At 44.2% G+C, this 25553-nt stretch overlaps 1 protein-coding gene across 1 annotated transcript in view; it reads right to left on the reverse strand.

The window, feature by feature from the left end:
• KAT2B (lysine acetyltransferase 2B) overlaps positions 1-25553 on the reverse strand; it is a gene marked incomplete at both ends in the record, with an annotated part of 113029 nt that overhangs the window by 24360 nt on the left and 63116 nt on the right. The window contains 6 exons of the mRNA XM_080715983.1: positions 837-963; positions 2240-2448; positions 5631-5767; positions 9929-10054; positions 17143-17249; positions 19990-20181. Coding sequence (XP_080572109.1) covers positions 837-963; positions 2240-2448; positions 5631-5767; positions 9929-10054; positions 17143-17249; positions 19990-20181 — 898 coding nt within the window. The remainder of the gene's footprint in view (positions 1-836; positions 964-2239; positions 2449-5630; positions 5768-9928; positions 10055-17142; positions 17250-19989; positions 20182-25553) is intronic.

Here is a 25553-nt window from a genome sequence, read left to right on the forward strand (position 1 = left end):
GTCACTGAGTTGCAGAGGCCTCACTAAGTAGCTGAAGCTATGCTCAAACCTGACCTGTGATCTTCCTGTCTCAGCCTCCCTAGTACTAGGATTACAAGTGTACATCACTGTGCACAGGCTTCTTGACTTCTTTAGAGTAAGATCATAAGAATTTTTCTTAAATGTAAATTGTTTTAATCATCTTTCTAATTTATATCAATCACATCTTTTCTGGTAGTTCAGTGTCACCAGTTGTGTGTGTGAGTGTGTGTGCATGTGTATGTCTGTGCAAAAATACTTTAACCTGCACACATGTGGTTCACACATGCACACACACATACACACCCTTGCTCTAAAATGCAACACACGTGCCAGGTGTGGTGGCACATGCTTGTAATCGCAGCTTTTGGGAGGCTGAGGCCAGAGAATCACAGTTCGCAGACAGCCTCAACTTAGTGAGACCCTGTTTCAAAATAAAATGATATAAATTAGGGCAGGGTTGGAAAATAGGTTGGAGGTCAAATGCCCCTGGGTTCCATCTCCAGACCCACAAAATAAATAAATAAATAAATAAAATAAAATGTGGCACGTACACACACACACACACACACACACACACACTTTGACCTTTGCTCCAACAAAGCCTTGCTACAACCCTACTTGCTGGCCCACGGAACATTTACTCTTCCCACACATGCATGCCTATGCTCGCAGTGAGAGAACTCTTCTCAGAGGCTCCTGAACTCCAGCCACCCTGAACCTTCTATGGACGTGGTGCCAAGATCCTCCCAAGCTCCACGGCGTTAGGGAGAAGCCGCACCTTCTGCTTGTCTACTCAGCCCTTGGGCTTCACTTACCTTGACTTGCTCATTTGAGGTTACAGCACAGAAAACAATCTCTGTGAATCCCTGGGACAGGAACATCCGGAAACAGATCCCACCAATAACACGGCCGTCTTTAATTAAAGCAAGGGTTTTGTGTTTCCTGAAAGAACAAGATTGTGTCAAAGTTTTATCTATCACAGATATATAAAAATACTTTCGGGAATGTTCCTTCTTAACTAACCAAGAAAGTCTTGAGTTTCTTTGGAAGCCTATTTCATATAGCCACTCTCTTCACTAGACCACCCCTTTATCCCTTTATGAAATGGTCATCTTCTTCTTTTTTTATTTTTTATTTTTGGTGCTAAGGATTGAACCCAAGGGTATTCTACCTCCAAGCTACACTCCCCACACTTTCTTTGGTTTGAAACAAGGTTGTATTAAGTTGCTGAGGGTTTTACTAAATTGCCACGGTTAGCCTCAAACTTGTGATCCTCCCGGTCTCAGACTCTCAAGTACTGGGATTACAGACATGTGTCACCATGCTTAGCTTGGGATGTTCATTTTAGAGCAAGCCTGACTGCACAGGACTTCATCAGCGCTCCCATGAAAACAAGCTACCAGTCACCTAAGAAGTGTCTCGGATCTACAAACAGATGACAAGGCGTGTGTGGAGGTGCTCTGGAACTGGTACACCCAATGCTCAAGGACCCACCATGCAGGGGTCAGGGACCAGTGCAAAGTCACGGCCAGATTGGCGTGTCTTTCTAAAAAGTTTAATCATGAAATTCAAAAACACTACAGAATCATTACAGGAAAGAATATGCAATTCTCTTTATAACATGCCAAACCCTACATTACGGAATCCTGTCAGAACTTCTCTCTGGGAAAAGCATCTCCATGAATTTTCACATGCACTGAATGTATTTTAATATATTTAACATCAAGCATTGGATGTATTCTATATATTAAAATATATTATATATGTTAAAATATAAAAATACATCCAATTAGAGAAGTTTAGATTTTTTTTAAGGCAATGTATTTCAAAGTGAACCTTCTTTCTATTGCAATAATTTCCCCAGTGTTTACAGACCTGTACAACAAGAGTACCTAGTTAGAATACCAACCCCAAGAATGTTTTTGCCTATAAAAAACTAAGATACCTTCTTAATGTGTATAATCTCTCACTGTTACGCTGAATGATGCCTGGGATAGTCATCCACAATTTAGAATATAAAGCTACATTATTATTAATAAGAACCTTTGCAAATCATTAAAAGATTAATTTTGGTGCTTTCTGACATAAAAATTAGCTCGATGCAGTTCTGTAGCCACAGTGTGAGAGAGGTGACAGGATTCCATGGGGGGTGAGGGCTGACATTCTCTTTCATCTTGGAAAGGGAGGAGGAGGACAGGAGGCACGGAGCGGGGCTCACGGGTCAAAGACGAGCCGGGTGATGTACTCCTTCGGCATGCGAGGCAGCTGGTGGGAGAACACGTTCTGGAGGCCAACCAGCCACATCAGCACCTTCCTGTTGGGTTTCTGGTTCAGCGAGTTGCCGATCACATGAAATTCGATGACGCCCCTGCGCTCTTCCAGCCTCGCCGCCTCGTCCCTGGCTGAATGCGCTGACAGAAAATTAGTCTGGGATGCAAGAGACAGGAAAACATCGCACAGAACTATTATCATAGGCAGTGTGGCCAGGACCCATAAAAGCTTCTCTTCTGAGCTGGGTTGGGTCACACATCAGCTACTTGGGAGGCTGAGGTGGGAGAATCACGGGATTAAGGCCATGTATCAAAAGAGCTGAGGGGGGTAGCTCAGTGGTAGAGTGACTCTGGGTTCTATCCCTAGTATAAATAAATAAATAAATTAATTAATTAATTAAACAAATTTTGGAAAAAATCAGATAAGATCCAGGCACTGTAGCACACACTTATAATACCAGTACTTAGAAGACTCAGAAAGGAGGATGGCAGGTTTGCGGACAGACTCACCAACTTAGATCCTCAGCAACCTAGTGAGACTCAAATTTTATTTTTTATTTCAAAAAAAATAAAATAAAATAGGGTTGGGTTGTATCTCAGAGGTAGTATGAGCCTGGGTGTAATTCCCAGTACCACCAAAAGAAGTCAGATCAGACTGAGCTTGTGAGCTATAGTTTCCCAACCTCGTTTTTAAAAGAATTTCATCTAGCTGAGCTTTGAAAGACTCTTAGGATAACAGATCTCAACATTTATATTCTTTTTGTGTGGCTGTGGTAGTATGGATTGATCCCAGGGTCACTATCACTGAGCTATACCCCCAGCCCTTTTAATCTATCTATCTATCTATCTATCTATCTATCTATCTATCTTCTATTTTCCTTTCTTTCTCTCTTTTTTGTTTCAGTCCAGGGGATGGAACACAGGGGCATTCTACCTCAGAGTTACACCCCCAGCCCTATTTTTATTCTTTTTTGTTGTTGTACTAGGTGTGGAACCCAGAGGCTTTCTACCTCCGGGCTATACTCCCAGACCTTTTTTATATTTTATTTGAAAACAGGATCTCACTAAGTAGCTGAGGCTGGCTTCGAACCTGTGCGATCCTCCTGTCTCAGCCTCCCAAGCGCGGGAATTACAAGCGTGCGCCCCCACGCCCGGCCTTATTTTTATTCTTTATTTTGAATTAGGGTCTCACTGAGTTGCAAAGGTCCTCACTAAGTTTTAGCTGAGGCTGTCCATGAACTGTGATCCTGTCTCAGCCCCCCAAATGCTGGGATTACAAACGTGCGTCACCACGCCCAGCTCTAATTTTTATTTCTTTATAGAAACGTGAAGAATATTTAAGTCAGAGAAAGATACAAGACAGAAACAGTTTTCCCCCATACAGTGGAGAGGGATCTCCAAGAGAATAACCCTACTTTTTTTTTTTTTTTTTTGGTGGTACTGGGGCTCCTCCTGGAAGCCCTTCTACCTCTGGGCTACACTCCCAGACATCTATTTTTTATATTTTTATTTTGAAACAGGGTCTCTTAAGCCAGCGAGGCTGGCTTCAAATGTGCACCACTACGGCTGGCCAACTTTTTATTTTTTAACAAGGGTCTCACTAAGTTAATGCACAGTGACCTTGAACACACAATCCTCCTGTCTCAGCCTCCCAAGTACTGGGACTACAGGCATGCCAACTGTGCCAGGCTTAGGTTTGTATTCTCACCACCATTTTTGGAGGGTGGTTCTCACCCCAGAGGAGCCTCTACTGACCCACACCTAGCCGTAGCTACAGCACCAGTTCTGCTGGCACCTTCTGTTCCCATTCTACTTCACACACACACACACACACACACACACACACACACACACACAGCGCAAAGCAAATATTCAACAAAGAGCCCCTCAGGGGAGACAAGTCCTAGCTGGTAGCACCTGTTCATTTCAGTTGTCTATACCTTGCTGGCCAGGTGACCAAGTGCCCCCCAGAGTCAAGTTCAAGCTACTGAGATATTTAACAACCAGCTTACAAAACTCCTGAAAATGTAACAACTTTCTTGTACATGCCAGTACAAGCCAGCTCCAGTGTGCTACTAAATTCACCTAATGAAATCTGAGATGGTTGACTGCATCTTGACCGTACAGCTGAAGAAAACTTAAAACTCAGCTAACCTGGGACATTACTATGTCCCTAAAAGACAAGTGTACCAAAGGAATAATGGTTTTTCAATCCCCGCAGACTGGATATCTAGAATGAAATGAAAAGGGTAATTTCAGAATAAGATCTACTGTGACATTCCGGTTCTCTGAAGCCTCCTACATATCATAAAAAGAAAGAATAAAAAATACTTAATCTAGCTGAGCCACACTAAAAAAAAAGCCCCCAAAAGTTGTTCATAAAATAATGTCTCTAAGATATATGATTACAATGCACCACTAAATTTTTTTAAATGTCTCTAGAAGCAGTGGTACACAGCCAAATTGTAGTACTTGGGAGGCTGAGATAGGAGCATTGCAAGTTCAAGGCCAGCTTCACCATCTTAGCAAGAAACTCAGCAACTTGACAAAACCCTGTTTCAGCCGGGCATGGTGGCGCACACTTGTAATCTCAGCGTTTGGGAGGCCGAGACTAGAGGATTGCGGTTCATGGACAGCTTCAGCTACTTAGTGAGGCCCTTCGCAACTTAGTGAGACTCTGCTTCAAAAATAAAAAGGACTAAAAAAATTGGGTTCCATCATCCCTGTACCACAAAAATAAATAAATAAATAAATAAATAAATAAATAAATAAATAAATAAGGCTGGGAGTGTAACTCGGAGGTAGAATACTACTGGGTTCAATCCCCGGTACCAAAAATTGATAGATGATAGACAGACAGACAGACAGACCAGGCTTATAGGCTATATCGCCAACCCTGACTTAGCCTTGTTCTTAAGAGATACACGCAAAAGCAGTTAGGGACGAAGTATAATGACATCTGTTTTTACCTCTGAAGTGGTTCTAAATGATTCACAAGAGAAAGAAAGAGAGAGACAGGAAAGTCAAGCGAGACACGATGTTTACAAGTGCTGAATCCAAAAGAAGAGCCCACGCCTATTTAATCACAGAATTTTTGCAACATTTCTGAAGGATTGAAATCCTTCGAGCTAAAAACTTCTCGACTGTGTGAAGTTATTGGTATGCGGCCCCGCGTGGTGATGTTCACTGAGGGGAGCGGGCTCCTGATCAGCCACCGCTCCCTCTCCACCCTGACCACCAGGGTAAACGCAGCCCAGAGAGCTCCCGGGCTCAGCGACCCCGGCCCCAGCCAAGACCCGAGGGGTCGGCCAGGCTGCCTGCCCAGTGCACCCTGCTGACCTCGGGTCCCAGCATGGCTGCAGGGTCAGTGATGGTAGACATGACCTCGTTGATCAATTCCATAGGAATATCCCCCATAACGCGGGGTCTCTTGGCCTCTTCCAGGACATGACAGTCGTTCATCTTCCTCTTCTCTCCTATGATGATCGAAACAAAGGCAAACAATGGGTGGCTTTAAACAGAAGACACAGGGCAGCTAGTTTTCCAATAGCATTGATGGATGGAGATGTCAATTCTCCCTTTAGCAGGAGAAAGGGTGGCAGTGGAAGGCAGGAAAGAGAAGGAAGGAGGTAATTGCCAATCCAGGTCCACCTGGAATATTTCCTATTTTCCATAATAATCTTTAACTTGATATGATACGTGAGTTACTAAAACCAATGTGCCTTCATTTGCAAATTTAAAGGGTGATTCTATGTACTGTTGGTTACTAATTCTTTTTTCTTTTTTTTTTTTTTTTTGTGGTACTAGGGAGGAACCCAGGGACATTCTACCTCCAAGCTATACGCCCAGCCCTATTTTATTCTTTATTTTTCTTTATTTACTTATTTACATATTTATTTATTTATTTATTTATTTGTGGTACTGGGGTTCCTGTACCCTTCTACCTCCAGGATACACTCCCAGACCTATTTTATACTTTTTAAAATCTGGAAACAGGGTCTCTTAAGCCAGCACGGCTGGCTTCGATCTTGCGCGATCCTCCTGTCTCCACCTCCCAAGCGCAGGGATCACAAGTGTGCGCCACCACGCCTGGCTTATTCTTTATTTTTAAACAGGGTCGCACCAAGTTACAGAGGGCCTCACTAAGAAGCTGAGGCTGGCCATAAACCTGTGATCCTCTGGTCTCAGCCTCCAAAGTACTGGGATTATAAGCGTGCACCACCATACCTGGCTTACAAATTCTAATAAAGTCCTTTTGTGGTCAGAGAATATGGTTGAGATGACACCAAAATGTCAAAAAATTTTTTACACCTGTGTTATGGCCTAAAATAAGTCCAAATATTTATATAAATCTGCAGATCTTCGTGAAAACAACATGGTGTTTTGTTTTGTTTTGTTTTGTTGGTGATATTGGGGTTCCTGGAAACCCTTCTACCTTCGGGCTACACTTCCAAACCATTTTTTATACTTTTTTATTTGGAAACAGGGTCTTTTAAGCCAGCGCGCACAGCTGGCTTCAAACCTGTGCGATCCTCCTGTCTCTGCCTCCCATGGGCAAGGATTACAAGCGTGTGCCACCACGCCCGGCTTAAAACAACATTTATTTTTGAATTTCAAGGAATAATGATCTCTATACATCAATTAGCTCAAGCTTGTCGATAATTTCTGTTTAGTTGGTTGGCTTTTTGGTTTTGTTTCTGTTTTAGTATTAGGAATTGACCCCAGGGGCATCTTACCTCTGAGTCAACCCCTACCCTTATTTTATTTCTATTTTGAAACAGTCTCATTAAGTTGCCGAAGGCGTCACCCAATTGCCGGGGCTGTCTTTGAACCTGTGATCCTCCTGTCTCAGCCTCCCAAGTACTGGGATTACAGGCATGCACCACCAGACCCAGCTGTTCATAATGTTTTTAGTGTTTTTACATCCTTATTGGTATTTTTGTCTTGACCTATGAATGACTCAGAGATGTTTGTTCAAACCATCTGGCTGTTGCTTATTTCTCCTTATAGTTTTAGTTCATATATAAACATATATAAACATACACACAAACATATATGTTATGAACATGTATACATGTATATCATGTATATATTTTCATACTTTATGTGTTTTAATATATAAGTGGATTGTTTCATTTTAATAAGTAATTAAAATGATGAATTTAATTTTTTCATTATAAAATGATGGATGTATTCCCATTTTTTTGTTTAGCCTTTAAATGATACCCATGCCAGGTGTGGTGGCACATGCCTATAATCCCAATAATTGGGAGGCTGAGACAGGAGGATCAAAGGTTCAAGGCCAGCCTCAGAAACTTAGCAAGGCCATCAAAATACAAAAAGACCCGTCACAACATAAGCATGACTCCTGGCCTATGAAATAGGTGCACTTAACACGCCACAGACTGGGAAGGCCACAAAAACAGAAAGGACATCCTTCCACCTTCCTCAGGAGAAGACACGGTGGCTCTTTTGCCTTTCTGCTCTTGTGTCCAGTTTTTCCAGTTTTTCCTTTCATAATGTGTACTTTTATAATTAATTTCTAGCGTGTGTGGTACTAGAGATTGAACACAGGGGCATTCTAACCACAAGCTCCACTCCAGCCCTTCATTTATTTATTTGCAGACCTGGAGATCATGCCTAGGGACAGTCTGCCTCTGAGCTACACCCTCAGCCCTGCTTTTTATTCTTTATTTTGAAACAGGGTTTCACTAAGTTGCAGGGGTCCTCACTATGTAGCTGAGACTGGCCGCAAATCTGAGTTCCTCTTGTCTCAGCCTCCCAAGTACTGGAATTACAAGCGTGCGCCACCACGCCCGACTCCTCTAGCCCTTTTTATCCTGAAACAACGTCTTGTAAGGGTAATGAACATCTCGCTACTTGCCGAGACTGCCCTTGAACCTGTGAGCCTTCTGTCTTACCCACCGGAGTACTGAGATTACAGGCCTGCAGCATCATGCCCGGCTTATAATTAATTTTTTAAAAAATATTTAGGTGTTCAAATCTAATTTATCCCTCAAGTATGAACAAATTACACCTATAATTACACTGTAACCCCTACTATCACACCCACAAAAGAAAGTCTATGACTTTGAAACATTTCCAGGAATAAAACCAAGATTGTGTATATGTGGCAGGTCACGTTCATGGACAAATTTGTTACTCTCCTGGCATCCATTCTTTCTGTGTGACTTTGCAGTTTTTCCTACAAAAGGAAAAGACTCTCCCTCTCTCTCTCTATTTCCCCATCCCTCTGACATGGCTCGCTCTGGGGGTCAGAATGAAGCAAAAGTGGTGGTTTAGGCAGGTGTAGAGGTGCACACCTGTAATTCCTTTACTTTGGAGGCTGTGACAGAAGGATCACAGGTTTGAAGCCAGCCTTAAGAACATAGAGAGAGCCTTAACAACTTAGCAAGATGCTATTTCAAAAAATAAAAATAGGGCTAGGAGTGTAGCTCAGAGACAGAATGCTACTAGATTTAATCCTAAGTATCAAAAAAGAAAAAGAAAAGTGATGGTTTCTTGGATGTGTGTGTGTGTGTGTGTGTGTGTGTGTGTGCATGTGTGTGTGTGTGTTTTACTAGGGTTCAGATCCAAAGGTGTTCAACCTCCAAGCTAAACTTCCAGTCCTATTTTCTTTTGAAACAGGGTCTCACTAAGTTGCTGAAGCTGCCCACAAACCTGCGATCCTCCTGTCTCGGCCTTCTAAGTACTGGGATTACAAACGTGCCCCACCACGCCCCACTACAAGCAATGGTTAACAGTTCTGCATCTAGGCTTCAAGACTGGAAATGCTCTATGCAGCCCAGTGTCCCCGGGAGGGTGATGAAGAGTACGACGTACAACAGAGTTTCTTCCACGTAACAGCTCCCAAGCAACGCCCAGAGCAGAGACCTCAGCTGATGGACAGACTCATGAGCCAGTCAGCGAGACTGGCTTAACTCAGCCAGCTCCCAGGCAACACACCAAATGAGTGCGCTTGAAGAGAAGTCATTATGGCTTTTGTTTTTTGGTATTAGAGATGAAGCCCAGGGGCATTCTACTTCTGAGCTACACCCCCAGCCCTATTTTATTATTTTGAAACAGGGTCTCACTAAGTAGCTGAGGCTGGCCGTGAACCTACAATCCTCCTGTCTCAGCCTCCCAAGTACTGGGATTACAAGTGTGTGCCACCATACCCAGCTTTCATTATTTTATTTTATTTTTTATTTATTTATTTTTTTTTTTGCAGGTCTGGGAATGGAACCCAGCGGCATTCTACCTCTGAGCTACATTCCCTGCCCTATTTTTTATTCTTTATTTTGAAATAGGGTCCCACTAAGTTGCGGAGGGCCTCACTAAGTAGCTGAGGCTGTCCACAAACCACCATCCTCTGGTCTCAGCCTCCCGAATGCTGGGATTACAAGCGTGCGCCACCATGCCCGGCTCATTATGGTTTTAAGACTGCATTCTTGGTTGGTTTGTTACACAACAATAGCTAACCAATACAGCCTAAAACCTAACACAAAGTGACTTCTAGTCACTAAAATCCTGGTCATGGACAGTTCCTATTTGGTCTAAGTTTACCTTTGACCCTCCACAGAAAATGGGGTTTCGAGGATGAGCCACAGCCCTCAGATCCCCTCGAAAGAGCTTACCTGGGTTGGCCTCATGCCCAGAAGAGGCCTTGCAGGCAGGGCTGGTGCTCCCTCCATTTGGCTGCTCAAGGGAAGATGAGTTTGAATTGTAGGAAACTGTCCCAGCCACAGGAGGTGGATTGATAACTGCCCCAAGAAAAGGAAAAGAAGGTATTCAGTGACTCCTTTTATAGGCAACAAGGTACCAAGTATATGTGAGAACATCCTGCTACTGCATAACAGAAAAGTCATCTTGGTTTTCTGTGTGTGTGTGTGTGTGTGTGTGTGTGTGTGTGTGTGTGTCTCTGGGGATGGAACTCAGGAGCATTCAACCTCTGAGCTATACGCGATGCCCTATTTTTATTCTTTATTTTGAAACAGGGTCTCACTGAGTTGCAAAGGGCCTCACTAAGGAGCTGAGGCTGTCCACAAACCGCGATCTTCCAGTCTCAGCCTATGAATGCTGGGATTAGAAGCATACGCCATCATGCCTGGCTCAGAAAAGTCATTTTTAAGCTGGGTGTGGGGGTGCAGACTTGAAATCCCAGTTACTTGGGAGGCTGAGACAGGAGAATCGCAGGTTTAAGAAAAGCCTCAGCAACTTGGGAGGAGCTCCATAATTTAGTGAAACCCTGTTTCAAAATAAAGCTGCGCTGGCTTAAGAGACCCTGTTTCCAAAAAAAAAAAAAAAGTATAAAATAGGTCTGGGAGTATAGCCCAGAGGTAGACGGGCTTCCAGGAACCCCAGTACCACCAAAAAATAAAATAAAGATTAAAAAAAAGGGCTTGGGGGTATATAGCTTGGAGGTAGAATGTCCCTGGGCTCAATTCCCAGAATAGAGATAGACAGACAGACAGACACAGAGAGAAGGAGAGAGGAAGAAAAGAAAAAGGAAGGAAGCCAGGCGTGGTGGCACACACACACTTGTAATCCCAGCATTCGGGAGGCTGAGACAGGAGGATCATGGTTCGCGGACAGCCTCAGCTACTTAGTGAGGCCCTCTGCAACTCAGTGAGACCCAGTTTCAAAATAAATAATAAAAAAAATATTGGGCAGGGAGTGTATCTCAGAGGTCGAATGCCCCTGGGTTCCATCCCCAGACCCGCAGAAAGAAAGAAAAAGAAAGAAAGGAAGGAAAGAAAGAAAGGAAGGAAGGAAGGAAGGGGAAGGAAGGAAAAAAGAAAGGAAGGAAGGAAGGAAGGAAGGAAGGAAGGAAGGAAGGAAGGGAGGGTGGGTTGGTTATTTTCAAAATCAAAACCACAGGACTAGAACGGGGCGTGGTGGAGCATGCTTGTAATCCCCGAGCTTGGGAGGCTGAAACAGGAGGATCACACAGGTTTGAAGCCAGCCTCAGCTACTCAGTGAGGCTTCCAGCAACTTAGTGAGACCCTGTTTCCAAATAAAATATAAAAAAGGTCTGGGAGTATAGCCTGGAGGTAGAAAGCCTCTGGGTTCTACCCCCAGTACCACAAAAAAAAAAAAAAAAAAAAAAAAAAACCCACAGGACTTAGTGGTGCATGCCTGTAATCCCAGTACGTGGGAGGCTGAGACAAGAAGGAGGATTACAGGTTCAAGAACAGCTTCTGCAATTTAGCAGGAGTCTCAGCAACCTAGTGAAATTGTTTCAAAACAAAAATATAGAAAGGGCTTGGGGTGTAGCTCAGTAGAATGCTCCTAGGTTCAATCCTCAGTACCTCCCCAAAATTAAAATAAATAAATAATAAAAACCATGGGGTTATCAAGATAATAAAGACAGTACTAGATTATAGGTCATTGAGTAGAATAAAGATATATAGATATCTAAATTCATATTTTTGTGGTGTTTTTTTTTTTTTTTGGTAGTAGAGATAACTGCGGGCCTTCTGCCTCCAGGCCTAGTTTATTTTTTGTTAGAAACAGGTTCTCGCTGAGTTGCTAAGAACCTCACTAAGTTGCCGATGCTGGCTTCACACCTGCGATCCTCCTGTCTCAGCCTCCCAAGTACTGCGATTACAAGTGTGCGCCCCCACGCCCAGCTGAAGCCATATTGTTCAAATAACACATGAATTAAGCCAGGAGTGGTGCCACACCAAAAAAAAAACCCACCAAATAATACATGAATTAATGAATGAGTGAATGAGAAGAAAAAGCTAATCCATACAGAACAATGCCAACATATCAGGAAAGAATGGCGGAGGTTATCAAACAAACAAAAAAAATTCATATAATACCAGATTCAAGAAAAATCAGAAATGGTGGCTCAATCTTATAATTTTGATGCAGATTGGATATTTACAACGTCTAAAGTACCTCACCCCAAAAGTAAAAGTGGTAATGCTACTGGAAATAAGTCTGGCATCACTCAGATCAAACGACCAAACCCAACACGAGCAATAATGGGACCAGCTGACATCCCTGGTCCCCTGAGGGGATGGAAAATTGGCTGCGAACTACATTATTGAGCCAAGAGGCAAAAAAGAGAATAGTCGATGGGCTCTTATTCTTTATTTGAAAACAGGGTCTCACTAAGTTGCCGAGAGCCTCACCGAGTAGCTGAGGCTGGCTTCGAACCTGTGCGATCCTCTTGTCTCAGCCTCCCAAGCGCGGGGATTACGAGCGTACGCCACCACGGCTGGCTTTAAGCTATTATTAAAGAATGATGCTTAGCTAGTTGTGCTGCTTCCTTGCAGATGAAGAGATGAGAGATGATGCAGGGTGGGCACACTGGCGGTAGCAGCACGGCAGTACAGATACCCAGAGAAAGTTCACCTGGCTTTCGATGCAACCAGTCCAGTCCACAGAGGACGTTCCCAGCCATCAAGGAGGTAATGGAAAAAGCAACTGTGAGCCGCCAATCCTTAGTACTTCTAAATAAATAGCAAATGATATGTAAAGACACAGAATAAAGATGTGTGTGGTGCTGTACACCTGAAGCCCCAGCTACACAGAAGGCTGAGGCAGGAAGATTGCTTGAGACCAGAGTTCGAGGTCAGTCTGGGCAATACGGCAAAAATTCATCCCTAAAAAGAAAAGAGCCAGGCATGGTGGTGCACACCTGTAATCACAGTACTTGGGAGGCTGAGATAGGAGAATCACAGGTTTGAGATCAGCCTCAACAATTCATCAAAACTCAGTAATCTAGACAGACCCAGTTTCAAAACAAAAAATTAAAAAGGGGTTGGGATATAGCTCAAAGGTAGAATGCCTCTGAGTTCCATCCTCACTACACAAGAAAAGGAAGGAGCCGGGCGTGGTGGCGCACACTTATAATCCCAGTACTTGGGAGGCTGTGACAGGAGGATAGCAGGTCCAAGGCCAGCCTTAGCCACTTAGTGAGGCCTTCCACAACTTAGTGAGACCCTGTTTCAAAATAAAAATAGATCTAGGCATGGTGGTGCACGCTTGTAATCCCAGCATTTGGGAGGCCGAGACAGGAGGATCCCAGTTCACGGCCAGCCTCAGCTACTTAGTGAGGCCCTTTGCGACTCAGTGAGACCCTGTTTTAAAATAAAGAATAAGAGCCGGGCGTGGTGGCGCACGCTTGTAATCCCCGCGCTTGGGAGGCTGAGACAGGAGGATCGCGCAGGTTCGAAGCCAGCCTCAGCTACTTAGTGAGGCTCTCGGCAACTTAGTGAGACCCTGTTTCCAAATAAAATATAAAATGGGTCTGGGAGTATAGCCCAGAGGTAGAAAGCCTCTGGGTCCCACCCCCAGTACCATCAATAAATAAATAAATTAATTAATTAAAGAATAAAAAATAAGGCTGAAGGTGTAGCTCGGAGGTAGAATGCCCCTGGGCTCCATCCCCAGTACTAAATAAATAAATTAATTAATTAATAGATAAAGGGTTGGGAGTGTAGAATTCCCCTGGGTTCCATCCCCAGTGCTAAAAAAAATAAAGGGAGGAGGGAAGGAAGAGAAAAAAAGAAGAAGAGGAGGAGGAGGAGGAGGCAGAGAAGTAGGAAAAAATACACTGAAATGCCCGGCTTTTATTGTGTGCAAATGAAATATTCCCCAAAGGTGCATGTGGCTTGGTCCCCACCGCAGCAACACTCAAGAGGCAGCACACTCAGGACGGAACTGGGTCCCAAGGCCACGGATCTCACCCATGGCCTGGCTTCGTCCACTGATGGATTCAAAGCTGGATGCACTAAGGGAGGTGGCGGGCCTGTAGGCGGCGGGCAAGTCTGGAGGATGTGGGTCACTGGGGGCGTGTCCTTGAAGGATGCATCTTTCCTCTCTCCTCCCTTTCCTCTTCTTCCTGGCTGCCATGAGCTGATCAGCTTTCCTCTGCTATCCCCTTCCACCATAATATCCTCCCTGCCTTCAGGCCCACAGCAATGAAGCCCGCCCATCACCACTGAAACCTCAGAAACCCTGCACCATGATCAATCTTTCCCCCTCCAGGTTGCTCTCGTCAGGTCTTTCCTCCTAACCATGAAGAGCTGACCAACACACAGGCTGCGTGTTTCTCTCTCTTTTTTTTTCTTCCCGGCACCCAGGCCTTCTCCATTCCAAAGCTCCCTGGAGTGACCCTGACACCAAGAGGAACCTCTGGTGATGCTGAAGACATGTGGGCACCTCGCAAAACTTTAGAGCCGTCGCTACGAGTGTCACGTTGCACCGCAGTGCAGACATGCCAATTAGGGATATGATTACACTCTCCTTCCCCCACAGAGAGCACACTGCAATTACCGCAGACGGGGGGGAAGACAGCCCGCGGCTGACAGCTTCAGGTGATGGCACAGTGCACAGTCCCACTTAACCGGAGACAGCATTAGGCACAAAAATAAACACCAATTCCCAGAGGGTCAAAGACACCCTCTGCCTTCTCCATCCTATGCTTTGACTGATAGCCAGTGGCCAGAAACTGAGGACGCTGGGAGGGTTCTGAGCAGGTGAGCGTCACAGGGAGCTTGCACACACACAGGAATCCTCTGCAGAGGCCCTCCATGAGAGAACTTGGTTGCTCCTACTGAATGACTTTGCTGCTCCCCGGCATGAAGAAACTGTACAGAAACTGTGCTGCTCCTTCCTTCCCTCCACAAGCCTAGGCAGCAGCACGTTTGCAATGCACAGCGAGAACTCCGGCTGCTAATGCTCCAAAGGACTGAGGAACCAGCCCTCAGTGTGAAACCCAATCCCACCCCCTAAGAGCGGGAATCGAGGGCAACTAGAAGCTCCACTCTGGGCTTCTATTTCCTCAACCACTTAAAAAAAAAATAGTAAGTTCATTTTCCTAGGGTTTGTGAGAAGATCTGAAGACATCGAGAAAGCTTCACAGGCAAGCACTTAAGAAGTCTATTATTGCCGGGCGTGGGGGCGCACACTTGTAATCCCAGCATTCGGGAGGCTGAGACCGGAGGATCGCGGTTCACGGACAGCCTCAGCTACTTAGTGAGGCCCTCTGCAACCCAGTGAGACTCCATTTCAAAATAAAGCATTCAAAAGAAAATAGGGCAGGGGGTATAGCTCAGAGATCAAATGCCCCTGGGTTCCATTCCCAGACCCGCAAAAAAAAAAAAAGAAAAAGAAAAAAAAAGTCTATTATTACTGTTAGTTACTATTTTTGCAAAACTGGGTCTCAGAGCCAGGCCAGGCAGGTGGTGCACACTTGTAATCTCAGTATTTGGGAGGCTAAGACAGAAAGATTGCAGGTTCACAGTCTGCCTCAGATACTTAGTGAGGCCCTCCACAAGTTAGTGAAGCCCTTACTGTGAGATTCTTTATTCAAAATACAGAATAAAAAATAGGGCTCAGGGTGTAGCTCAGAGGCAGAATGCCCCTGGGTCCAATTCCCAATACCACACACACACACACACACACACACAAAAAAAAAAAAAAAAAAAAAAAAAAAAAAAAAAAAAACCCACCCTGGGACTCAGGCCCTCAAAAAGTTGCATTCACTGTAGAGAAAAAAATAATATACCAAAAAAAAAAAAAATGATGGGGCTCAGATAACATGAGGTGAATATTATATGACACGGTATCCTCAAAGGACATTGTACATCACCTAGGAAGCTTTTAAAAGTCTCGATTTGGTCAGCTGCGGTGGTGCACACTTGTAATCCTAGTACTTGGGAGACTGAGACAGGAAGATCGCAGGTTCAAGGGCAGCCTTAGCAAGTAGTGAAATTCTTTCCAACCTAGCGAGAGCCTATTTCAAAATGTTAAAAAAAAAAAAAAAGCTTCTTTCACTTTAAAAAACAAAATACAAAATAAAAGTCCTATTTTCAGCCGGGTGTGGTAGCACATGCCTGCAATCCCAGTACCTGACAGGCTGAGACAGAAGGATCTATGGCTTGAGATCAGTCTCAGCAACTTAGTGAGACACTGTTTCAAAATAAAACATAAAATAGGGCTGGGGACTAGTTCAAAGGTAGAATGCTCTTGGGTTCAATCCCCAGTACCACACACATAGACATTCACACACACAAAAAGATAAATAAAACAATACATATATAAATAAATATCAATAATAAAATTGTGTTGTCACAAGCTCCCACACGGACAATGAGCTAGAGCTCTACAGAAAGCTCTCATCCAAATTCTGCATCCTGTCTTTCCCTGCAGCCAGGTATAAATTGTTGCTTCAGCATTTGTTGCAAGAGTTCTCCACCCAATCTTTCTGGTGTCCAAGGCAGGAATTCAGAGCCTCTTTCTGGGGTCACGGTGACTTTTAAGACAACTCCATCCCTTCCTCACACAATGCCAAGAGATGCTGCTACCTCTTCCGGGCCATGGCAGGAGTCCCTGGCCACCCTGACAAGTATCTCACATCCTGAGACTGAGGACCACCCTCTTCCAGTCACTGTCCCATCATCAGAGTAAGACCCCAGACTGAGACTGGACCCCTGGGCAGGCTCACCACTGACTGAGTCTGCAAGCATCTCTGAAAAGAGCCAGCATTTGGCCACAGCGCTGAACAGTCTGGTATTTGACATCTCCCATGCGAGGGGAGCTTTCCTGTAGTTGTTATTGCTGTAACCATGTGGTTTGTACCTGCATCCCTCATCAATAAAGACAGAGTTACAAGACTTGCATTTGAACCAGCTTCCTCTTCATTATCAGAGATGCATATGCAGCACTGGCCAACGTGTGTGCCTTTTTTTTTTTTTTCTTTCTTTCTTTCTTTCTTTTTCTGGCTCTGGGCTTGAACTTCCTCGTGCAAAACAATAAATGTTGAGTGAGCTACAAAGAACACTTTGGGATGGCCTTCCTGATTGCTCTCTAGTATCTGTAAAAAGAAGTGTACCTGTTTGGATTCCTAGCTGGCTGGTTCTGGAAGAGGCTGAGAGAAAATCCGGATCCCAGATGGGAGAGTTTTGACTGTAAACTTCTTCTTCTAACATGGACAGAAACCTAAACACAAGAGTAAAAGCAATCGATAAATCAAATGATTAAATAATAATTGTTATGAATACTAATAATTACTAGAGGGACAAAAGCTCTCATCATCGATGACAATCACCTTAACCTCAGGGGCTCACCTTCAATACAGAAACATACTAGAGACTCCAGACTCAAACAATGAATTAGCTGGGCAGCCCTGCTTTATTCAAATACAGATTTCTGCATTTGCATTTGTACAAATGTGTCCTCTTTGGCCCTTGCAGAGTGAGATACAATATAGGACACACAAAGCATCACATCAGTGGAGATGCATTGGTCTTTCCCAGTGAGACTCCTTGCAAGATTTCAGCTCAGTGTCCCTGTCGCTAGCACCACAGACGTTGCTAATATCGATGGAGCGCTTGTTCTGAGCTCAAGGCCTCGGTATGTAGGATTCTGTTGCCAGCGCTGTAGGAATAAATCCTTAACAGCCTCAACTGTTGTCACAGTCAATGAAAAGGGATCGAAATGGAGAAGGAGGTGGTAGTTTTACCCTACTATTAGTAACAGAGAAGAAAAGAAAGCAGTATTGATTTTCTAGCTCAATAGCATAAGCATGCCAGAACAAATCACACTATAATTAGCAAATATCTGGTGAGAAGTAAAATGGATCTGCTCTGGGGGAAAAATTGTTACCACGCAAAGTAATTAAAATGTGTCTTTTAGCAGTATCATTGCTATCTGTTGGGAGAGGAATTTGTCCCTTGTCCCTTGGCTTAGAGACACCTATCATCAGAAAACATAAAATGTTGCCTATGACCTGGGCACAGTGGCACACTACTGTAATCCCAGTGATTGGGAGGCTGAAACTGGATGATCACAGATTCACTGCCAACCTCAGCAACTTAGTGAGGCTCTCTGCAATTTAGAGAGACCCTGTTTCAAATAAAGAATAAAATAGGGCTCAGTGATGGAATGACCCTGGGTTCAATCCCCGTTCCACACACACAAACACACACAAAAAAATATGTTGCTTATGTGGCAGATATAGTAGAGAAGTAAGTACAAAATTGCTTGAATACCCAGAAGAAAGGAGGTTAGTCCAGTTAAAAAGCAACTACTGAAATACATTCCATTTAAGGAGTCACATTCAAACTACAGCGTGAGAGCTTTGGATTTATCCTCCTGGAATTTAACAAAACGTTCATATCACCGAGCATGGTGGCGCACACCTGTAATCCCAGTACTTAGGAGGCTGAGGCAGGAGGACTGCGGGTTCAAAGACAGCCTCAGCAACTTAGCAAGACTCAGCAACCTATTGAGACTCTTTCAAAAGAAAAATAAAAAGGGCTGGGGGGGGGGGTTCAGATGTAGAAAGCCTGAGTTCAATCCCCAGTACCCCCCAAACACACACAAAGATTCATGTCATGTCTTAGTCTCATATTTTTTTTCTGTTTTCTTTTTTCTTTTTTTTTTTTTTTTGCAGGTCTGGGGTTGGAACCCAGGGGCATTCGACCTCCAACCTACAGCCCCTGCCCTACTTTTTATTCTTTATTTTGAAACAGGGTCTCACTGAGTTGCAGAGGGCCTCAGGAACCGCGATTCTCCGGTCTCAGCCTCCAAAATGCTGGGATTACAAGCATGCGCCGCCACGCCCGGCTTGTTGTTTTTTTTATATATAAAAAAATCTGACAATCAATCAGGATTTGAGGATTTATGTGCACATATTTGGTGAGCAACTAAAGTATATCAGAATTATCCAGGACATCTCCACCTGAGCTTTTAGGATTTGGATTCAATTGTCAAGGAACTTTCAATTTCTACCAGAAACCTTATTTGTTTTGCTTTGTTTTTTTGTTTATACTTTTATTGGCGCGCTGTAGTCTTATATCATAATGTATTTCAGAGAGATGGTGATACACGTGCACACGGCGCTTGGTGCGCTTCCCTCCGGCTCCCTCCCCGTTTCCTCTCTTCCCCATACAAGATCCTGAGACTGACACTGGATTTCTCACATCTGTATATAATAATGTTGATGGAAGCCATTCCTTTATTAATTCCCCCTCTCCCGACCCCTCCTCCCCTAGACCACTTCCCTTACTTAATTTTTTTTAGAACCAGGGTCTGGCTAGGTTGCTGTGTCTTGCTACACTGCAGAGGCTGAGGCTGCTCTGGATCCTCCTGTCTCAGCCTCTCAAGTCCCGGGATTGCAGAGGTGTGCCTCCACCCCCAGCTCCTGCTCCCTCTTTGGTGGTTGGCAATGGTATGTGCATATTCTCCCTTAGCTCCCTAGTATTGAATACAGAAAACCAAGCGCTGCCTGCCCTCTGGACGAAACTCAGAGACACTGACCGCAGTGTCACACAGTTAACCTGATAAAAGAGACTGGAAAGTCAGGCGTGGTGGCGCACGCTTGTAATCCCCGCACTTAGGAGGCTGAGACAGGAGGATCGCACAGGTTCGAAGCCAGCCTCAGCTCCTTAGTGAGGCTCTCAGCAACTTAGTGAGACCCTGTTTCCAAATAAAGTATAAAAATAGGTCTGGGAGTATAGCCCGGAGGTAGAAAAGCCTCTGGGTTCCACCCCCAGTACCACACACACACAAAAAAAGAGAGAGAATGGAAAACACCCAAGGGAGCCCAGGGTCTCCTCTCTCTCCTCCCTGGGAAGCTTCCTCCAGCATGCCTGCTTTTGTCCTTCATGCAGGCGCTGGCATGCACTTAGCACCCAAGTGCTGCTATCAGACAGAGACCCGGGAGAGCTCCCCTTACTTTGGGAAATGGGTGAGGATTAGCGTTCGCTTCTCCAGAGGCAGCTTGTCTTTTTCCTGTCTTGCTTGCTCCAAAAGCTGCCTCCTCATAACGGTGAACACCGAGCGAAGCAACGTTCTCCCAAACACCTGGGTGGTTTCGTACCGAGGTAGACTGTCGCAGAACTGGGGCACGTTGCAGTAACACAGCCACCTGAAGGAGAAGACAAGAGCCGTCAGTATCGCGGTGGGCTGGAATATCCAATTATGGTAACTCTTTTTTTTTTTTTTGGTGGTGGTGGTGGTACTGGGGTTCCTGGAAGCCCTTCTACCTCCGGGCTACACTCCCAGACCTATTTTTACATTTTTATTTGGAAACAGGGTCTCCTAAACCAGCGCACATGGCACGCGGCTGGCTTCGAACCTGCGCGATCCTCCTGTCTCCGCCTCCCAAGCGCGGGGATTACCAGCGTGCGCCACCACGCCCGGCTTATGGTAACTCTTAATACAGCTAGTCACCCAGAAGTAGCCAGGCCTGCGGCGCCAAGCAACTTGTCCACCAGCTCCTGGAATTAGGGCCTTAGATTGGCTTGCCCTTCCAACTCCGCTTGGGTCCTGGTCTCTTAGAATCCCTCCCACCACATCAGGCGGAGAGTCCTGGAGTCCAATCCCTGCATTACCACTTGACTGGCTGTATAACTTTTTGGAAATGTTTCTCTGTAGCGCAGTCGATATGCCTTTATAAAACAGTAGCAACAAAAAATAAAATAAAATAAAATAAAAATAAATAAAACAGTAGCAACAACGAGAGCCGCTTCATTAAGTTCTTTGAGTATAAATAAAGCAACATGTATGAGGTGCATAGTGTATTTCAAGTTTCCGGCACATAAATGGTAGAATAAGATAAGCGGCTACACCAGGCATGGTGGCCCATATTTGTAATCCCAGTATTTGAAAGGCTGAAATGGGAGGATCTCAGGTTTAAGGCCAGCTTCAGCAATTTAGCCAGACCCTGTTTCCAAATAAAAAATAAAATAGAGTTGGGAATGTTGCTCAGAGGTAGAATGCCCCTGGGTTCAACCCTCGGTAACACAAAAAAATGTAAAATTTAATTTAATTTTAAAAAAGTAGAATAGGAGCCGGGTGTGGTGGCACACGCTTGTAATCCCGGCATTCGGGAGGCTAAAACCAGAGGATTACGATTCACGGCCAGCCTTAGCTACTTAGTGAGGCCCTCTGCAACTTAGAGAGACCCTATTTCAAAATAAAGAATAAAAAATAGGACTGGGGGTGTAGTTCGGAGGTAGAATACCCCTGGGTTCAATATTTAGTAAAGAAAAGGAAAAAGGAAGAAAGTAAGAAAAGAAAGAAAGAAAGAAGAAAGGAACGAACGAACGAACAAATGAAGGGAGGGAGTTAAGGTAGAAGCTGAGGAAGTCCTTTTTGTGAAAGAATCAGTCTTGAGTGAAATGTCGTCTTTTTGCAATGCCCACACAGTGCTCACATATGACTGAAGCTACAGTAGGAAGATAAAATCTCCACAGCTGCTCAGAACCCTGCCTAAGTGCAGAAAGTAATAAGCTCCCACCATCTGCCGCCTAGGTGCGCTTTGCGATGACTCCAAGTTGAAAGCGCACGCCAGCCCCACACAAACTGGAGCAGAGCCCAGACCAGAGGGGCCTGGGGCTTCCTTGAGCTCCGCCACAGTGCCAGGGAATGGTGGCAGTAAGTGTCATCCGACTTAAGCAACAGAAGTGGCACAATGAGAGACTTTTCAACAATGATCCTCTTTGTCTACTTTGTAAGGCTCTGTTTCCAATTTTAGAAATGAAAAAAAAAAAAATAGGACCAAGGATGTATCTCAGAAATAGAATACCTCTGAGGTCAATCCCTAGTACCACCATCAAAAATAATAGTAAGAGCCAGGCGTGGTGGTGCACGCTTATAATCCCAGTACTTGGGAGGCTGAGACAGGAGGATGGCAGGTTCCCAACCAGCCTCAGCTACTTAGTGAGGCAGGCCCTCCACAACTAAGTAAGACTCTGTTTCAAAATAAGGAACAAAAAATAAGACTGGGGGTGGAAGGAGAGCTTGGAGGTAGAATGCCCTGGGTTCAATCCCCAGTACTGCAAAAAAAAAAAAAGTGTATAATCTTCCTCTGCAATTCAGACCAGTGTTAGTCAATAAAGCTTTCAACAATGATGAAAACTGTCTGTTATAGCCTCTAGCAACTATGACTGCCAAGCATTTGAAATGTGGCTAGTGAAGGACTTAATTATTAATTTTATTTAATTGATTTCTATTTTAGTTTTAAATGGTAATAGTATACATTATTTTTCCATTAAGCACAACTTTTATTGTTCCAGTAGGGGTCTGTTTCGCTTTAACTGTGTAAAATTTAGTGACTCAATTTAAGATATGAATACAAAATAAACACTGAGTTTGGAAGTAGTACCCAAAAAGAAATTTAAAATGCAACCTTAATAATTTCTCGCATTGATTAAACATTATCGCACGATAATTTGTTGATGTATTTGCTAAAAGAAAACATACTAAAAATATCTTCCTGTATCTAGTTATTTCCTGTAATGGTGCTACTAAAAAAAAAAATGTGAAAAGCATTTAGGTGGCTTGCATTTGTGGCTCACGTTATGTTTCTGCTGGGCAGTGCTGATTTGGGATCTAAAGAGTGGGCCGGGAGGTGCAGCTGGGAGGTAAGGGCTTGCCCAGAATATGCGAGGCCTTGGCTCAATCCCCCTGTCCCCAAATTCTAAAGCTCCTCCCCATCTGTGGAAGAAAGCTCATGGCAGTGAGATTTAATTTTGACCCTAAGACAGATAGCGTTTCTGCTACAGAGATGACGGGTCATAAATATTATCATAAAATTTTATGCATAAGTGCTTAACAAGTCATTCAATCTTCCCCGGACGAAGGAAGACGGGAGAGATTATTATTATCCAGTAACATTTTTCAGAGGACGCATTCCCATTCATTTCTCCTGAGAATCCTTTGGCAGACTTCACTGTATGGCTTCTAGTTTTGTTTTTAATTTCAAGAATAATTTTATTGTATGGTGTCTAGGACAAGGATGCGGAGCCAGTGCTTGTGGTGTTGGGGGTTGGTGCTGCTTTAATGAAGTGACGTGGCCACTGATTATAGTGGGAAAGATCAAAAGGGGCACGCTAGGAACACATGTTCCCCCAAAGATTTAACAACAGGAAAAGATTTTACCTACATGACTCATTTCAAGAACTCTAAACAGAAGTGAAAAAATAGTGTCTTCCATTTTATGTGCCTAATCATAAGAGCATCCGTGTGCTTGTTACTGATTTGTTCAAATAACTCTATCAGATTTTTATATCATTGTGTAACTTTATAACCTTCTTTGCTTTAACATGTGAATAGAGCCAGGTGTGGTGACCAAGGTCTGTAATCTCAATTCTTGGGAGGTTGAGATAGGATTCGTGGCCAGCCTCAGCTACTTAGTGAGGCCCTCCACAACATAATGAGATCCTGTTTCAAAATAAAGAATAAAAAATAGGGCTGGGATGTAGCTCAGAGGTAGAATGCCCCTAGGTTTAATCCCTACTAGCAAAAAGTAAAATAAAATAAAAAAATAAAATAAAATAAAATAAAATAAAATACAGCTGGGCGTGGTGGCACACGCTAGTAATCCCAGCAGTTGGGAGGCTGAGACTGGAGGACCGCAGTTCTCGGACAGCCTCAGCTACTAAGTGAGGCCCTCTGCAACTCAGTGAGGCCCTGTTTCAAAATAAGGAATAAAAAGAAATTGGGCAGGGGGTGTAGCTTGGAGGTTTAATATCTCTGAGTTCCATCCCCAGACTTGCAAAAATAAAATAAAATAAAATACAAAAGGGTTGGGGCTGTAGCTTAGAGGGAGAATGCCCCTGGTTTTAATCTCTACTGCCAAAGAAAAGTAAAATTGGGCTGGGGATGTAGCTCAGAGGTTCAATCCCCAAACCATTAAAAAAAAATAAACCAATCAGCCACTAACTATACTCAGTCCACTGCCCATGGCAGGCTCTGGCTAACAGCCCCTCAATGGCAGCCACTGAGTTTTACGAACATGTGGGGAATAAGAGAAGGATGAGCCTCTTCCCAGCACTTGGGCAGTGCCAGCCACTCCACAGACCTCCCAGGAAGACCCAACACTCAAGGGAGCTGACAGAGGAATAAACTAAAGGTTAGAGAAGAAAAGAGACTGGACTAAAGCCCAGGGAACAAGGAGGGAAGGAGCTACAAATTAAAATTGTATATATGAGCTGGGCGTGGTGGCGCACGCTTGTAATCCCAGCATTTGGGAAGCTGAGACAGGAGGATCTGGGTTCACAGCCAGCCTCAGCTACTTAGGCCCTCTGCAACTCAGTGAGACCCTGTTTCAAAAGAATAAAAACTAGGGCAGGGGGTGTAGCTCGGAGGTCAGATGCTCCTGGGTTCCATCCCCAGACCCGCAAAATAAATAAATAAATAAATAAATAAATAAATAAATAAATAAATTTAAAAATTGTATATATGGTAAAGGGGTAATACTCATAAAAACAACGGGTCAGTGACAGAGAGCAAAGCTTATTTTTAATTATATCTATGTCTCCACGTTATTTGCTACTACAGAAAACAACCTGAGCACAGTAGTCTAGAAAGGCTATGAAAAGATAGTGCCGAGGGTAGGGGGTGAGCCCAGAGATAGAATGCCCCTGGGTTCAATTCCCAGCACCACTAAAAAATAAAGTATTACTAAAAGATAGTGCCTGGAGCTGGGTGTGGTGGCGCTGGGTTGCTGAGGCTGTCCTCAAGCCTGCCATCCTCCTATCTCAGCCTCTCAAGTACTGGGATTAAACCACATCCTTCTCATAGGTGGTAATTTTAAATAAGGAAGGTGGGAGCCAGGCGCAGTGGCATATACCTGTAATTCCAGTACCTGGGAGGCTGAGGCAGGAGGATTGCCAGTTCCAGCCTCAGGAACTTAGGCACTCAACAACTTAAAGACCCTGTTTCAAAATTAAAAAATTAAACTAGGAGCTGGGTATGGTGGAGCAAGCTTGTAATCCCAGTACTTGGGAGGACGAAAGAGGAGGATCGCAGGTTCATGGTCAGCCTTAGCTACTTAGTGAGGCCCTCTGCAACTTACTGAGACCCTGTTTCACAATAATAAAATAGGGCTAGGGGTATAGATCTCCAGTACCCCCCAAATAAAAAATAAGTAGTGCCTACTTTAGATCAAATGGGGAAAAATATACTAAAGCTCCATAACTTTAAGCAAGTTCCCCTCAAAGCAAGCTTGATGTGCCTCTCAAATACAAATGTGGAGCCGGGCGTGGTGACGCACACTTGTAATCCCAACACTTGGGAGGCTGAGACGGGGAATCGCATAGCCTCAGCTACTTAGTGAGGCTCTCAGCAACTTAGTGAGACTCTGTTTCCAAATAAAGTATAAAATAGGTCTGGGAGTATAGCCCGGAGGTAGAAGAGCCCCTGGGTTCCACCCCCAGTACCACACACAAAAAAATGCAAATATGGAAAAGCTGTTAAAAAGGAAAGTAGACCAGATAATTAAGGTCACCCTTA

This window comes from Muscardinus avellanarius (assembly GCF_963383645.1).
Source record: "Muscardinus avellanarius genome assembly, chromosome: 18".
Taxonomy (NCBI): domain Eukaryota; kingdom Metazoa; phylum Chordata; class Mammalia; order Rodentia; family Gliridae; genus Muscardinus; species Muscardinus avellanarius.